The sequence below is a fragment of the Corythoichthys intestinalis genome, chromosome 3 (genome assembly GCF_030265065.1).
Source record: "Corythoichthys intestinalis isolate RoL2023-P3 chromosome 3, ASM3026506v1, whole genome shotgun sequence".
Classification (NCBI taxonomy): Eukaryota; Metazoa; Chordata; class Actinopteri; order Syngnathiformes; family Syngnathidae; genus Corythoichthys; species Corythoichthys intestinalis.
In genome coordinates this window covers 11,727,901-11,746,169 of record NC_080397.1, presented here as the reverse complement: position 1 = coordinate 11,746,169, position 18,269 = coordinate 11,727,901, and the positions used below count along the sequence as shown (strand labels likewise).

At 37.9% G+C, this 18,269-nt stretch overlaps 1 protein-coding gene across 1 annotated transcript; it reads left to right on the top strand.

Annotated features, from left to right (window-relative positions):
• The first annotated feature begins 968 nt into the window (after window positions 1–968).
• On the top strand, window positions 969–10,981 carry LOC130913492 (LIM/homeobox protein Lhx6-like). Its single transcript, XM_057832152.1, has 8 exons — window positions 969–1,039; window positions 3,413–3,562; window positions 3,627–3,748; window positions 6,775–6,995; window positions 9,483–9,583; window positions 9,644–9,739; window positions 9,807–9,978; window positions 10,085–10,981. The coding sequence occupies exons 1-8, from the start codon at window positions 1,037–1,039 to the stop codon at window positions 10,150–10,152; spliced, it is 933 nt and encodes a 310-aa protein (XP_057688135.1). The 5' UTR covers window positions 969–1,036; the 3' UTR covers window positions 10,153–10,981.
• Window positions 10,982–18,269: the final 7,288 nt, after the last annotated feature.

The window sequence follows — 18,269 nt, the reverse complement described above, 5'->3', positions numbered from 1 at the left end:
AGTCATAAATGCCCCCCACAAGAGGAAGTGACTGAAAAGCAACAGGAAATGACTTGAAATGCCCCAAAATGAACTCATTGCCTGACATTGGCTGCCACTGACGGCCATAGACGTCCAATCCCTTTGAACTGGGAGGGTGGCAGTGAATGAATGTTCTTTCATTGCCAAGAGCCATCGCTCCCACTTCAAACAGATTGGACGTCTACGAGTGATAAACATTCCAATTTACAGCAGAAGGGTGAAAAAGCTTGTTTTTCTGTTTATTCGTTGTTTTGTAGAATGGTCAAAAATGATTCTAGGATAATGTATCGAGATCATCGTTATCGTGAGCCTTGTATCGCAAATGTTATTGTATTGTGAGGTATCCACACGTTCCCAACTCTAATGTAGACTGAATTTAAGCTTCTTGTGTGTGCCTGAGTCAAATGATATTTTCAATTGCTGTGGGCCAATAAGAACGGCACACTGGGCCGAAGTTTGGACATGCTATCGCAGACTATTTGATAAACACAGTGGCACAGAGCAGATTTAAATCTCGTAATATTACAACTTTCCTCCTGTAGGCCTTTTTTCCCCTTTCTTTGTGTGTTCCCTGATACTCCTTCGACTACCTTAAGTGCAAGTTGTCAGTGAATGCAGCTTTAATGTCCCCCAAAAAGTGGTACAATCAGGCTCTTTTCACGGGCTACTATTGTCTTGCATCAATAGCCCAATCTGCATTTGCAGCCTCTTGACTTTTTTTAAGTGCACTTTGAATGATGAAATGAGCTATTAACGTGTTTTTCCCCACCCTCCTTGATTGGCACATGAAATTGACACTCTCCTTTCAATCCATCACTAATTGCGAGCGTATTTTCTCTTTTAATCGATCCGATTTTGCCGTCTAATTGTGTCTCATTGTCTTTGCCTGGGTTTAAATGCGGCAGAGAGAGTGGGGTTTGGACAGTTATTTTATTTTCAGGGGAGCCGGAAGTAAAATGTGCAAAGGGAGCCGCGCATTATTACCAGCAAGCGGGCAAGCTCCGAGAAACAAAATATGGTGAGTGGCTTTGCTTTGAAAATACTTGCATGCAAGAAAAGGAAGATAGCATTTGTAGCAGGTGAAAAGGCATTTAAAGTAGAAAAATAGTCGTGTTGGACAAAAATAATTTCAAATCATGCATAAATAAAAGATTTTTAAAAAAAGATTACAGTGTTCCTGAGTCAGACATTTTTAAACTATTATACTCATTATAAGACAGTGTTATTTTATATTTAAAATGAGGGGGGAAATTTTTTTTTGCTAGTTGACATGACATCATAAATCTTATGACATAATAGGTTGCATTTAGGATTTAAGTTACATGTGCACATTTTTTGTTTACATTCTCGCCTTTTCCCCAGATTAGGATAGCCTGGTTTTATTGCTTAAGGGTTTTTAATGTTTTGGATTTTATCGGTTTTATTATTTAATTTACTGTCTGACTTTTATTGCGATGCGCTGTTTTTGTTTCATTTCTTTTTTTCTTAATGTCATTGTATAATACTTTCTGCCTTTTATTTATCTTGAGCCATGTTTTTGTTGTAAAGCACTTCCTTTCGGATTTTGTAAAGGGATATATAAATAAATTTGATTGACTGATTGATTGATTGACATTTATTTCTTTATTTATTTTATTTTTATTTGTCTTAAAACCTTTTAGGGACAGCTAAGGCAAAAGCAGACACTTGACCTTGACCAAGTGACTATTTTGCTCATTAAAAATATATATTTTGGGTGACACTTTTGACCTTTAACCATTTATAAGACAAAAAAAAATTATTACTCGTGATTGTATTTTTTATATTATATTTCACACTTCTGAATAAATGTATAAATTAATATAATGAATGAATAAAGACAGTAATACACACTGGTTACGGCCCCAAGTAACACTCTAAAGTAGATATTTTTTTCATACTATTTAATTCATTGCATGCCATTGATGGCAATCGACGTCCCATTCATTTAAACTGGGAGGACTGGCCGTGAATGTTCACTTTAGTGCTATTGACAACTTCTAACACAGTCAATGGCAGCCAGTGAGTTCAATGATTGCCCTGTAAGGGTAAAAAATATACGAGGGTCATTCAATAAATAAGCTGAATTTTTCGGCATAAGGACTTCCAATTCATATGGACGCTTACTTTTTAAATTATTTTTCAACGTAGTCTTCCAGCACTGTCCCACACTTTTCCCATCTGTGCACAAACTTCCGTATTCCCTCAGGGTAAAAGTCTTTGGACCGATACTTTTTACTTCATCATCACTTTCAAACTGTGTGCCATTTTTTCGGACATTTTTTTTCAGCTGAAACGTAACACCATATACAGTTGACATTCTCCTATGAATTTCAACCAGTTTACACCCTTCAGCAATCAAAAACTTGATAACTGACCGCTGTTTGATCCTGAAGCATTCTTCTTGGTCGGCCATGATGTTAATTGCCCAAACTCTGGGTTTCTTTAAATCTGCAAAATAAATAAATAAATAAATCCATGTGCAAAAGGAGTAAAACAGATGTTTGTTTTTTTTTTTTAAAGTAAGCTTCTAGTTTTCTTAAAAGTCGTTATACTGAAAAATTTAACTAATTTTTTGAATGACCCTAGTCTATATATCAAAATTGGTGCATGAAAGTGTTAAAGGTGATCTTTCCAGGTGTTCTCCTAATTGAAATGATATCAATGTCTAAAAGTCATGTGAGATAGAAAGTTAAAAAGATTACATTCTATGTTTAGTTTTTGGCTACATTTCAAGAATTTAAGAGCATACTTGATTATGAATTAAAAAAAAAAAAAATCTTTTGGCACATTATTCCAGAGAAAATCTGCAGTTTTAAATATACATTTAATAATTTTGAAATTAGATTCTGGTCAAGTACTATAACTTTAGTTTTGAATAATAGTATTTCACTTTATTATATACTTGACACCATGTAATTTTATACATCATTTCATAAATTTTATTTTAAATGTAGTATTTTTTGTGTACATTTTTCATACATTTAATACAGTTTTACATACATACATACATTTCTATTACTTTTATCTTGCTTTTAACCTGTGTTGTTTTTATCTTCTGTGCAGTGTCCTTGAAAGGCTCTACAAAATGTGAAAAATATATTTGTTATTATTGTGTGGCACATAAATATTTTATAGATTTGGTAAAGCAACGTTTTTGATTAACTACACATTTTAGGAAATGTGATTTTTACATTTGGACTATAAGATTTATCCCATGATTAAAATTTGAACAATTTTTGGCCTGAATGTTAGACTAACGACTTTGTTCAGAAAGATTGCATTCTAATACATATAAAATACAAAAACTATTTTATAGCATACGTGATACATATACAAGTAGTAACTACTCAACTGTCAACTTGTGGCGCAGTCCAAGCCACAGGTGAAGCGCGAAGACCGGGTGCTCAGCCCTCCGCAGACTGCCTGTCAGTGCTCTCCTCCTGCGGCCAATGGGCCTCAGCGGCGGTGGCGTCTGTGCGCCAGCTGCGGTGCAGACATCCACGACCGATACCTGCTCGAGGTCAGTCCAAAAACGATGAATTTCAAGGCTTTTAAAGGGATCATAAAGCTACTTTGTGCGTCAGGTGAATGAACACCACTGGCATTTGGGCTGCCTCGAGTGCTCCGTCTGCAGGACTTCTCTTCGGCAGCAGAGCAGCTGCTACGTCAAGAACAAACAAGTCTACTGCAAGTCAGACTACTTTAGGTAAGACACATCAAGAACAACAAATTGTGGTCTTAAATTCAACGTTCTTATAATGTTGGGGCGGAGCCAAGTTTAGCCTTGGTTTTTAGCAGCCACAAATGATTATTTTGATAGTCAACTCACAGCTCATTTTGTGTTATATTTATCTCTACCTGTAGGTGAAGCCAGGTGATTGATTTTGGGGTCATGAGGTTAAAGGTCAGAAATTGAAATTCACGATAAAGCAAAAATGATTAAGGGATCATGATCAAACTTGCAGGATATGTTTGTAATGAGTTCAAAGGTTATGGAGGTCAGAAAAGGAATTTTGCGATTATTACCAAACTTGAAGGATATTGTATTGTATTGTATGAAACGAAAGGTACCATATTGGCCAGAATATAAGACGGTGTTTTTTGCCTTGAAATAAGACTGAAAAAGTGGGAGTCGTCTTATATTCGGGGTCTAGACATTATACCCATTCACGACACGAGATGGCGCCAGATATCACTGAAGCGAATGCTGAACTTGAGGAGTTATGTTCTGTCATGACAGATCTCAGCAACTCTCAAGTTTAACCAGTTTGCATTATTTTATTGCAATGTTTTTCCTTATTAAGATTTGTTTCAAGACTACAGTTACAGTTTGACCTCACTTTGATGGTTAATGCAGTTATTGCAATTTTGTTGTTTTATCACAATAGATTGGTTTATTTACATTTTAAAAACCATAAACCATTCATTTGTGAATGTGATTGCACTTTAGTTTACATATTTAAATGTTCAGATATTAAGATTTGAATGAGGCAAAACTTTTTCTCTGAAATATATTGTTATAATCATTTGTTTCAGATGTACTGTAATTATTTTCTGTATGAAAATCAATTTTGTGTTCAAAAAGTCTTTTTTCAAACTTGAGTCTTGAAAAAGAGGGGGTCGTCTTATAATCAGGGCCGTCTTCTATTCAGGCCAATACGGTAATTCAATTTTGGAGTAATGAGATCAAATGTCACAGAGGTCAGTAATAATTTCTTTCATACTAAGGGGGAGTGCCCACGCTACCAAATATGGCGATGCTCTAAGTTTGGCTGCTTAGGCGAGAGTCTGCTCTCTCAGTATGCTTGAGTTAATATGACTAATGAGCTAATGTGCAAACTCTAACAGTGCTAGTGTTGTCCGTTAATGATTTTTTAACCGATAACCGATACCCTGATTTTGCCCAACTCCCAAAATTTGGACTTAACATATTATGACTAATTGCATTGTGATGCCCAGGTCAAATAGTCTGCTCATATAACAAATCGCAAGCATCTTAGCTTGGAGATATCTAATGGTTAATATGCATAACTGCTGTGCTAAACTGTGACCAGCCCTTGTACAAAAGCAGAAGGCTTCTACGTTCACTTTGAAGGCAACGAGTACATTTGCCCAAAGCCAATGTCGATATTATCCAATATTATTTTAAAATGCTGTCATTGAACAATAGTATCGGCCAACTCTCAACAGTACTGTTAACATTTTAGTTCCATCAAAATTATAATTTAATGTGTAATGAATATATAGTAAAGACGGTGTACATGTAGTACTCTGCTCTTGACAGTGAGATGTTGAAGATAAATGAGGCAAAACCAATTATTCTGACTAAAAATAATAATAGTTAGCCCCTCTTCATGGTAATGATCAATTATGGACAAATGAAATTGGACTATGATTGTCATGATTTTGTAATTTAACTAATTCACTGCCGCTGACGGTGATAAAGAAATCCATTTTATCTGGGATGGCTAGCATTAAATAATCACGTTTCACTGCAGTGCTCAAACAAATGTGAACAGGGCCCAGATGCAATAACTATAAACAGGACCCCGGATGTGAAGGTCCGGTGGGTTGAGAGGACTTAAGGCTGACTTATGCTTCTGCAGCAGACCTACGGCGTCAAGACAGACCCAATTTACGACCCTCCGCCGGAGCCTGACGTGCAGCCCCACAAAATTCTGACTACAAGTAGCGTCAACACGTGGTGACGTGACGCAAATGGACTGTGCTTGGTCCGCTCAGACTTGTTTCCTGTTCAGCGCGAAATCACCGCCATTTGCATACATTCTTGCGCTAGACTCAAAAATGGACCAAGAGGATCGTCGAAGAGGAAGTACGACATCCTGTACAATGTTTTGTCAAGGTATTATAAAGATTGGCGTTCCATCTCCTTTGGCATTGTTGTGTAACCGAAAAAAAAAAAACCTAGAGAAAGTCGAGAAGAGTCCCCACAAACCTTACAAACACAACGCCACAGCCCTCCAGTGGCTTGGCGGTGAATTACAAAGCAACGTGTTCCCTTGCCGCTGAACTATCGAATGCTCATTGGCGCCATAGTCGGTACGCCATCACCACAACGTAGAAGCATAACTCAGGCTAGTGGGGATGATTATTTGTTGAGCCCGATCCACAGTTTTACAGGCCCTTCAAGATAATCGTCCAATATGTGGTGTTGGGGGCAATTGGAAAATTTTCTGCAGGCGACAACCAATCGAGCAAGAGGTGTGCGGGTGTATCAGATATATTTTAACACTTAAACACTGTATTCCAGCCTGAGCATCAACTAACCTTTCTGGATGACCCTCCCCTCGCTAAACCACGTCCTATTCACGCCCGCTAAGTGGGCCTCCGGGGAGGTTATATTTGAACACTTAAATACTATATTACAGCGCAGCATATCATTGTAATATTCTGTTTGACCCTCCCCTCACCCAACCACACCCCTGTTATGGCTGCAAACCGGGCCCCCCGGAGGCCCAGGTGCCGCCGCACCTCCAGCACCCCCTAAGTTTCGCCCGTTTCACTGCCATTGACGGCTATAGACATCCAATCCATTGCTTGTAGGATCGCTGCCAGCCCACCAGGCAAATTGGATTGGACATCGATCACAATCAGTGGGCGTAAAACACAATCACTGAGCGCCAGATGAAGTGAATTTGATGCCTATGATAAAATACAAAACTTGTAGACTAAGTGGAGGCATTGATTGAACCACTTTTCTGTGCGGTGCAGCAGGTTCGGCAGTCAGTGCGCGCAGTGCGGGCGTCAGGTGCACGCCAGCGACTGGGTGCGGAGGGCGCGGGGCAGCGTTTACCACCTGGCCTGCTTCGCCTGCTTCTCTTGCAAACGCCAGCTCTCCACGGGAGAGGAGTTTGGCCTGCTGGAAGGCAGGGTGCTGTGCCGCCTGCACTACGACGCCGTCGTCGACAACCTGCGCAGGGCTGCCAGAAATGGTACGCTTGCATTCGGACTATGAATATGATCTATGTTTTACAAAGCAAAAGGTGATGTTTGCCAATATCTCATTTATATTGCATCCAAAGATGATCATCTTATTTACTTAAGGACTGCAGAAAACAGAGAATAATTGTTTTATTTTGCCTTTTTTTTACTTAAAAACTAAATAAAAGGAAAAAATACTGTTTTTTTTTCTTTTTAGAAATAAACATTTAAAAAATTTAAATATATATATATATATATTTCATTAAAAAAGTTTACCTTTTTTTGTTTAAAATACGTATTCCTCCAAAAATTCATTTAAAAAACATTAAAAATTAAGAAGAGAATATTTCATATTTATATTTAAATATATTTTAGATATAAAATACATTTAAATATAAAAAGTTATTAACCCTTTAAGGTCTGGGCCTATTTTGTCTGATTTTGCATGCCTTTGAAGTTGCCTTTATATTTCAAAGAAAGAATTGTTTACGATGGCCTGGTTTGGTCCCTTTTTTTGTGACACCTTGAACTTCATGTCCAAACTGTTGTTTCCTTCACTGGCCAATTATAAATCATCATTTTGGGCCCAAAAAGACCAAAAATTCCAAAATTGTTTTGTCAAAATTTTTAATATTGATGTCCAATTGACAACCAAACATGCGTAACGAACCGTTTTGAAACTTTGTAATATTTATTCAACATGTTAGGATGAACATTCAACCAAAAAAATTTAGAATAAATAGTCTTATATTTGACAATTCAACATAAACAAAAGGTATAGCCATAGGCGTTTTCTGCCTTTAAACATGCTCTAGTCAAAACAGGTTATATACAGCAGACCAAACAGTGAAGAACAGTGAAAAAATATATACCATCTAACACAAGTGTTTAGAGGCCATCTCTTTATGAGTTTAGGTATTGCGGCCCATCACTTGATGAAAACTATGTACACACAATCAAGCTTCTTGAACACACATTTATATACACAAATTGAGAAGACTGATTGTGGGGGGGGAAATATATATATTTAACATTGGGGGAAAAAAGTATTTTCAAAAATATTTACAATAAACAAGTTAAATTTTTTTCAGGCATGTCACTCCGAAAAGCAGTTTCGTCCTGGAATTAGACACAGGGCTACATCAGACAGCCCATACTTCGGTCCTCTTTCCACCCTTCCATTTTCATTTCACTTTGCTTTCATTGTCACTATAAATGTACATGAAAATAAGTCAGTATTTATGAAAATAATAAAGTATAAAATAAAAATATATGCAGCAATAAATAATAATGGAAATCTATATATATGACAATAGAAAGAATACCATAGCTGAATATGTGCTACATCCCTAATCTTCATATAGAAAGAAGAACACCACAAATTATAAATTCCTGCCTGGCATACACACAGTGCACGTACGACTTTGATCTGATATGCACATTTTATTATTATATACACAAACACACACTTATATTGCATCAAAATTAACTTTGTCTTGCAATATCAAAAGAAACTTTCAAAAGAAACTTTTTCAGGATTTAAAAAAAAAAGTGAGTTGGCTTACCTCTGCTCGTCGATGGCGTCACCCACGTGTTCAAATCCGTCACTATCTTCACTCGAGGACTCTTCCGAAGAAGACGATGATGACGAATTTGGACCATCCTCTTCCTCAAGTTGATCAAAAAGCACAATTGCTTGCGCTAAATTTAGTTTTCCGTTCATTCTCAAAGTCACACAAAGTCGCTGCTTGATCCAAACGGCCGTCGCTCGCCACCTCGCTGCTTCAGAGCACTCCTCCCTCTCGTTCGGTGGAACCTCGCACGGCAGTTATATTTATAAAAAAAAAAAACGCATTTTGTGCTTCCACTGTGACTTCGAAAGGGTTCGTTTGATTTGCGTTTTTTTCATGGAGCTTCCGTTTTGAAAAAGGACAAGAAATGATGGAAATATAGACATAAACAAATGATCCATGCAGCGTTTTAATGTTTTTTTGAGAGGACAACAAAACTATAAAACTTAAATGACAATATCTCACATTTTAGTTGGTCGATTGACTTCAAATAATAACGAGAGTAAACCGCAACTTCCGCACTTTAAAACGAGACCAACCAACGGCATGTGGGTGACGTAATTAAAACGTGAGGGCGCTTCAAAGACGACGTGCGCTGAGGACGCGCCGGCGCGTCCTTCGACTCTCAAGGGTTAAAGAAAATAAATGTTTGACTTTTTTACTTGTTAGTTATTACTTTTTGTTCCTTTTTATTTATTTTTTTTTTTTTTACAAAAAATGTAAAAAGAGTTAATACAAATATAAGAATATTTACCTTTTATTTTTAGTATAAATTAAATGCAAAAGACGTCCATTTCATATTTTAACTGGTAGGGCTCGTCAAATTGGATTGAACGTCTAGAGCCGTCAATGGCAGTGAAACATGATTATTCAATGCTGGCCATCCCATTTCCTAAAACTGCCTGGTTGGCTTGCAATCCCCTGCAGGAACCGGCCTGACCCTGGAGGGGGCGCTACCCTGTGACCGCGACAGCCAACCCAAGCCCATCAAGAGAGCGCGCACGTCATTCACGGCGGAGCAGCTGCAGGTAGGCAAAACCCCACATCCTATCACACACTTGACTGTAGACTTAATCCGTTTTATTTAGGTGATGCAAAACCAGTTCGCCCGAGACAACAACCCTGATGCCGTAACTCTGCAGAAATTGGCGGAAATGACAGGACTGAGTCGGCGGGTCATACAGGTACAAACCTACACAGTAAGAAATTAAAACTGGTGAAAATGGCTTGATGCTGCGGGCTTTGTCACAGGTTTGGTTCCAAAACTGCCGCGCTCGCCACAAAAGGCAGCTTCCAATTGCTCCACCCCCTAACGGTGGATTTCCCCATCAAAGCTCCTCTTCCTTCTCTTCCACTTTCCTGCATAATGACCACAGACAGCTGTCTTCCTTCACCAGCCCGGGCAGACATCTATACCTGGAAAGTAAGACATTTAATGGGACTACTGCTGTCTCACTTTTTAGTCTTTCACTGTACGTGATTTAAAATACCTAAAATGAAGGCCTATTTCTGTCATCCTTTTGCTCTAGGTCATCCTTTCTCAGCAGTTGCAGGCCATCCAGAGTTCCCTCTACCGCAAATGCCCATCAGCCGCTGACATCCTGCTTCTGCTGTTCTATCATAACATACAGTATACACTAACGATTCACTTCAATGGCGTACTGCAACCAACACTTCACTTTTGCTAATTAATATTCATGACGTTAGCAATTGCTGCTAGGCGGGTCAACCTCCCGTTTGTCCCAGTAGTAAATGCATGGAAACAGTGTACGTACGAGATGTTTACTGAGCTAAACCTACCAATTCCGAAAATGATGTCCCTGGTGCCAAAATCACTGGTAAAGTTGTGGATGAACACACAAATGTTCAGTTACTGAGATGGGTGCCGAGGGCTGAAAAGACTGGGAAAAGAGCCGACCTGATCCAGAGGTAGCTTTTTTTATCGACACCTTTTTCTTGTGTGCATTGCCTTACGCCACTGACAGGGGCGGACTGGGACTAAAAAGCAGCCCTGGAGTTTGACTCAGCCCAGCCCACAAGAATCGCTGTAAACAGACCCTCTAGGGGGGTCCGGGGGCACCCCCCCCCCGGGAGAATTAAAAAAAATATTTTATTGTAAAATGCATCAATTTTGTTCACTTTGAGAGAAAAATGAGGAAAATGTGTCTAGACCAGACATGTCCAAAGTCAGGCCCGGGGGCCAGATGTGGCCCATGGACAAATTTCATCCGGCCCCCAGCCTTTGTCATAAAATCAATAACGTCTGGCCCACACACAGACTTAATAAATTGGTCAGAATTACTGCAATCAGCATATGAAGTAGCTTACACACTAAATGCTGCTCCTCATTTACCCACTAAAAGGCTGCGGCCGTTCTGTGATCCTCCAGAAGCTACAGATTACCAGTCCGCCCCTGGCCACTGATAATGACATTGTCCTGTTTCAACAATCTATCCTTTACCACCACATGCCCTGTCTTTCTTATATATTATATCCTCTGGTTGTCTTACATCTCTGACCGTTCTTGGGGTAATTAGGGCCCGAGCACTAAGCGTGCGAAGGCCCTATTGTTTTGCAAAGGATTTTTTTTTTTTTTTTTTTTTTTTAATTCAGGGCATATGAAAACGGCCAATTTGGAGGCCTGAACATGCACGAAAAGTCACCAAAATTTGCACATACGTGCGGAAAATTGTAAATTTCGATAATTTTGCAACGTTGCAAAAAAATATAACAAAATGGCTCAGTGGCGCCCCCTTGAAATGTTAAAATTGGTCTATAACATTAGGGTCTGTCAGCGTAGAGCAATGAAATTTGGGGGGTCTATACCTTGTCCAAAACCGCTCCAAAAAAGCATTTACACCCATATTCCAAACCCAACAGGAAATCGGTTATTTTGGATCAAATATGAAATTTTTATCGATTTACAGGGTGCACATTTGAGACTTTTTCGCCGAGGGAGTTAGTTGGATCATCTTCAAAATTGGTGAGACTGTTCAGGAGACATATGAAATCTTAAGTTTTGAAAATGGTGCGTTTTCATTCACGGGTCTGACCTGGGCGTGGTGCCAAAGTCGGCCATTTTTTCGGCAAAACTACAAATTCAGTAAATGACTAATAGTTCCTTGACACAACGTTCAATCTTTTTCATATTTGGCATGTATGTGTGGTATCCCACCCTTAACACGAGTGCATTGAAATATTACCCATTAGGCCTAGCGCCCCCTAGTGAGAACAGGAAATGCCTTTTTTTACGAGACAGTTTCCTCCTCCAAGGGAAAAAAATCTGTTGACCTCAAACATGCATCAGGGGAGCCTTAAGACCTGTGTTCAGGTGCCTGATGAAAAATATTGAGGTTTCGTTGAGGCGGAGGGGTCCAAACAGGAAAGTGAAAATGACCGTCAACAATTTGTCACACAAAAAACTTTGAACAGTCATAACTCAGCAGATATACAACATATCTGCACGAAACTTCCCGTGCTTGCTGAGAGTCATACCCTGAAGGGTCTTGTAGGGGTCATTTGCATCAATTCTACAGCGCCAACTAGTGGCGACAGAAAGGAGTTTTAAAAAAGGCCTTTGCTTATGGGTTTTTTCAACGTAGAGCAATGAAATTTGGGGAGTCCATACCTTATGCAAAACTGCTCCAAAAAGTCTCTTGCACCCATTTTCCAAATCCAACAGAAAATCGGGTATTTTGGATCAAATGTGAAATTTTTATCCATTTATAGTACAGTTACATTTGGAGGCCTGAACATGCACGAAAACTCACCAAATTTTGCACATACATGCGGCTTTGCGTGTATTTCGATAATCTTGCGACGTTACAAAAAAATGTAACAAAAGGGCTCAGTGGCGCCCCCTTGAATTTTTCAAAAAGGCATTTCCTATTAGGTTTTTTTAACGTAGAGAAATGAAATTTGGGGAGTCGATACCTTGTGCAAAACTGCTCCAAAAAGTCTCTTGAACCCATATTCCAAACCCAACAGGAAATTGGGTATTTTGATCGAATGTGAAATTTTTATCAATTAACAGGGTGCACATTTGAGACCTTGTAACAGAGGGAGTTAGTTGGATCATCTTCAAAATTGGTGAGACGATTCAGGAGACATAAGAGATCTAAAATTTTCAAAATGGTATGTTTTTATTGACATGTCTGACCTGGGCGTAAGTCGGCCATTTTTTCGGCAAAATGACAAATTCAGTAAAAGACTAATAGCTCCTTGACACAACGTTCAATCTTTTTCATATCTGGCATGTATGTGCGGGATCCCACCCTTAAAAAGAGTGCATTGAAAAATTACCCATTAGGCCAAGCGCCCCCTATTGGGAACAGGAAATGCCTTTTTTTACTAAACAGGCTCCTCCTCCAAGGAAAAAAAAATATATTCACCTGAAACCTGCATCAGGGGAGCCATAAGACATGTGTTCAGGTGCCTAATGAAAAATACTGAGGTTTGGTTGAAGCAGAAGAGTCCAACAGGAGAAGTGAAAATGACTGAAGCCATTTCGTCTCACCACAAGTTTTGAACAGTCATAACTTCTACAACATATCTGCGCCAAACATCTCGTGCTTGTTGAGTCATACTCTGAAGGGTCCTGTGGGGGTCATTTGCATCAACCGTACAGCGCCAACTAGTGGCAATAGAAAGTCACTCATTTTTCTAATATATGTCCAGTTCTTTTCAGGTTGGTCATTATAGTTTCAAGACCTTTTGAAATATTTATTTTACGGCCCATGTCCACATGTCTCTGTCTGTTGCCATGACGACCCTTTATTCGCTCCTTTTTTGTAGTACTCTGTCCAATAGGGGTTTTTATCTCTTAGGTGTGTGAATGTAAAGAGGCAACGTTCAAGCATGTTAGGTTCTAATGAGATGATTAGGGAGGACGATCTGCCACCACCCTGACCTGCTCACTGTCCGAGTTGCGTGACGTCCAAGTTGCGCTAGATTGCGAGGGCCCGTTCAGTCCTGCTTGCAGGCCTAGTTTACATTGCTATTTTTTGTGTAGCGATCGCAAATGCTACTCAGTGACAGCCAACGAACACTTTTTTTTTCGTTAATAACAAATCTTAATTCTATAATTTAGTTACACTTCCCCTTACTAAAGTTTTTTTTTTTTTTTTTTTTTTACAACAGAAAAGGTAACAACAGTGGCAGTCAGATAGATTTTTTTCAGGTCATTCATTGTCAGATAAGCAGCACGGCAAAACGCCACGTTAAAAACTAAGTAAAAATATCAAAATGGCTTACCTCTTCATAATCTGTAGAACCATGGCCCCCAGCAAAATGTTTACTGCACATGAAGGTGAATGGCTTCAACTTGCTGGCGTTAAACTGGTCTTTTGACGTCCGCAGAAGTTGATCCATTCTTCACATTTTTTCCTCTGAGTTTTTGGCGTCGGGATACGTATGAAGAAAACATCCTTCATATGTCATAATGTCTAGAGTTGTTTTTACAACTTCCGTAGCAGCAGTGTTTGATCAACATGTTCTTTTTTGAAAGATTATCAGAGAAAACAAGCAGTAATAACATAGTTTGTGGGCGAGGGCGTGTCTATGTTGACCCTCTTCCTGGTTAAGATGGCGATGTACGGTCTAAAAATAACACTGATAATACTGGTGCCCCAAAACTCAATAAATATAGATATGTACTGTATTTTCCACACTATAAGTTGCACCTAAAAGCCTTTAATTTTCTAAAAAGCCGACAGTGCGACTTAGATATGGATCAATATTGGTTAGTCATGGCGTAACATTCCTTTAAGCAAAGCACGGTCTAGTGGATGCATAATATTAGCCCAGCCACTACTTCTACTACAACTACTACTACTACTACTACTATTTAGGGATGTGACAATATATGGAAAAGGTTATATATTATGATACTTTGTAGCTCAAAAGGTTATCGATATGCTCGCCCCATTAGAATCGATATATTGTTTTATAAAGGTGTCACTATTTTTAAAAAATAAAAAAGTTGCTAGGAAAATCTACCATTAGAATAGTGTCTATATTAACTCACTGGGTGCCATTGACGGCACTAGACATCCAGTTTATTTTGACTGGATTGGACGTCTAGCGCCGTCAATGGCACTGAAACCAAAGCATTGACAGCCAGTCTTTTTTGGGTATTTACAAGTCACTTCCTATCCATTTTAGGGCATTTACAGGTTGCTTCCTGTTGATTTTGAGTCACTTCCTATTCATTTGGGACATTCTTGAGTCATTTCCTTTTCAGTAACCCAAGATCAACAGGAGGTGACCTGTAAATGCCCAAAAAAGGAAAAGGAAGTGACCAAAAATTAACAAAAAATAATGTGAAATGCCCAAAAATGTACTCATTTCCTGGCATTGGCTGCCACTGACGGCCAGATGTCCAATCCATTTGAAGTCAGAGGGTGGCAGTGAATGAACATTTGTTCATTCACTGCCACCCTCACAGTTCACAGTTCAGTCGTTCAGTTGGATGTTTATTAGTTAGACCCACGTATTGATATATGTTATATCGCCATATCGTGAGATCGTTGTCATCGTAAGCCTTGTATCGCAAATTGTCTCATATCGTGACGTTTCCAGATGTTCCTAACCCTACTACCATTACTACTATTACGCCTGACAATGCGGTGCGCCAAATATATGAAAACAGCTTTTAAATAGGCCATTTATTGAAGATGTGCCTTATAAGCTGACACGCCTTATAGTGCGGAAGATACGGTAGTTAAATGCGCTCGCAACGCATTGACTGTCATTCACAACGATCAACGTCCGATTCATATAAGATACCAGGACTGGCTGTGAATGCGCATGTCTCACTGCCACTTGACGACGCTCATTGGCTGCCATTGACAGAGGTAGAAGTCCAATCCATTTTGATTGGGATGGGCGAATGAACATATCAAAATGTGGAAGTCAAAATGGATTGGACTACTACCTCTGTTAATGGCAGCCAATGAGTTAAAAAAGGTAATATATCTCAGTGTCAATTTTTTCAACATTTATTTGTAAAACTCTTCATTTATTCTGACTCGTAAAAATTTAATTTTATGTAATTTATTATTGCCGTGTCTATTAAATTTTTGTATTCATTAATATATTTGTTTAATATTTTATTTCAGTATTTATTTTAATTCATATTTATTTTGGTTTTATATATTTTAATTGTTATTACATAAGTTACAGTATGTGTGTATATTAGGGCTGTCAAATGTTATCGTGTTATTTTTTAAAATTAATCACGTTAAAATGTTTAACGCAATTAACGCATGCGCGGCACGACCCACTCACGCATTCCCGCAAACAGCCTACAATGGCGCCGTTTTACTTATACAGTATACAGAGCTAAGAGACAGCGTCAGGTGAGTGGAGTAGATAAAAGCATTTATTGGGATCGTGCTTTTAATTTGCAAAAGCTTTAACATCTCTCCCACAACAACTATATATATTGTGGGATCCAACGTGGGGAATAATGACGAGTTTTTCTTAACACCCTGTATTATACCCAACGCAGAGAAGATATAGCATTTGCAGCCACCACACACAGTCATGGTTGCACCACTTCATTCATTTGGGCAGAACAGTTAAGTCGCTACAGTAGCATTTACTTAAAGCTCAACAAATACACTAGATGGCAATATTTAGTCACAATATACAAATGCACATTTATCCTTTAAGAAGAATGATCCCTTTCACAGAAAGAATGTTAATAATGTTAGTGCCATCTTGTGGATTTATTGTTATAATAAACAAATACAGTACTTATGTACCGTATGTTGAATGTATATATCCGTCTTATCTTTCCATTCCAACAATAATTTACAGAAAAATATGGCATATTTTAGAGATGGTTTGAATTGCGATTAATTACGATTTATTTTTAAGTTGTGATTAACTCGATTAGAAAATTTAATCGTTTGACAGCCCTAGTATATATATATATATATATGTATACAGTGGGGAGAACAAGTATTTGATACACTCACAATGGGAAAACCCATTGGCAGTGTATCAAATACTTATATATATATACGATATCAAACGATTAAAATTTTTAATCGAGTTAATTACAGCTTAAAAATTAATTAAGCATAATTAATCGCAATTAATCGCAATTCAAACCATCTATAAAATATGCCATATTTTTCTGTAAATTATTGTTGGAATGGAAAGATAAGACACAAGAGGGATATATCCATTAAACATACGGTACATAAGTACTGTATTTCTTTATTATAACAATAAATCAACAAGATGGCATTACCATTATTAACATTCTGTTAAAGCGATCCATGGATAGAAAGACTTCTAGTTCTTAAAAGATAAATGTTAGTACAAGTTATAGAAAATTTATATTAAAACCCCTCTTCATGTTTTCGTTTTAATAAAATTTGTAAAATTTTCAATTAAAAAATAAACTAGTAGCCCGCCATTGTTGATGTCAATAATTACTTACACAATGCTCATGGGTGCTGAAGCCTATAAAATCAGTCGCACCCAAGCGCCAGCAGAGGGCGGCAAAACTCCGAAAAACACAAGTACACATTTCACTGTGCTGTCATTTTAATCTGTTTGAGCGGGGCATTTGTGGGTTAATTGTGTCAAATATTTTAACGTGATTAATTAAAAAAAAAAAAACTACCGACTGTTAACGCGATAATTTTGACAGCCCTAATATATATGAATACATATATGGCGGAAAAAACAGACAAGGCTGAAAAAGCAGTTTCTGCCCTTGCACCCCTCTTTAAAATAAACTGTTGTATTTTAAGCAGATTTTTAAAAATTTAAAAGAACTGTTGTGTTTGATAGAACAAAATGTCTATATGCTGCCATAGCAGATTCATGGCGCATTAAGTCCCCAAACTATTTTTAATTTGTCCATTTTATCCTGGAAACGCCTGTTTACAGACGTCACGCAACTGCTTTTGTTTCAACCTAGCCATAAAAAGAAGGTAAGTAATCATATTTATTATCCCAAATGCCTGTCATGTTTAGCTTAGAATCATTAATTGATGTCTAATGTTTAAAAAAAAAAAAAAAAAAAGATTTTAAAAAATTCACTCGCATATTTTAAACTTTTAAACAAATTACGTCACAATGAAAAAGTTGCATCTGTAAAAAAGTCACAGATATCTACCTCATAACTATCGCTTAATCGTATTTTTTTCGTTACTGTCGCATTTTCCCCAATATTTTAGATGATAAATAATCGATCCAAACAAAGTAAAATAAAAAAAAAAACTTTAAAAAGTGCAAATATATAAAAATGAAAATCTCGACCACTCCTTGATGTCTGCGATTTCTGCATCACGACCCTTGTTATACTACCATGTTTCACCCTTAAAATTCCCCAAAAATCCAGCTGTGGCCATTCACAGCTGTGTCTTGACACTCTGTGATACATGCTACATTGAATTTTTGGATTGAAAAGATGTAAGTACGAGATAATATCTTGTTATAATAATGGCGTCTTTAATTATGCTCTCGCGTGCTCTCACCTCCAGTTAGGGTTTCACTGTTTAAAAAAAAAAAAAAAAAAATTTAATGCCCTTTTGTTCACAATTTTTCTTCCGCCAGAAAATTGACATTTTAAGCTTTCCAATGATGTATCGCGCATGCATATAGGACAATTTTAAAATTTGGCCAAATTGGGGGTCTCAGAGCGTAACTTCAAGTCACCTGAGTGTTTTCCGCCATATATATAATATTTAATTA

Coding starts and splice junctions, on each gene's coding strand:
- LOC130913492 (XM_057832152.1), top strand. Junction 3,749..6,774: donor TGCAAGTCAGACTACTTTAG/GTAAGACACATC, acceptor TGTGCGGTGCAG/CAGGTTCGGCAGTCAGTGCG. Junction 9,740..9,806: donor TGAGTCGGCGGGTCATACAG/GTACAAACCTAC, acceptor GCTTTGTCACAG/GTTTGGTTCCAAAACTGCCG.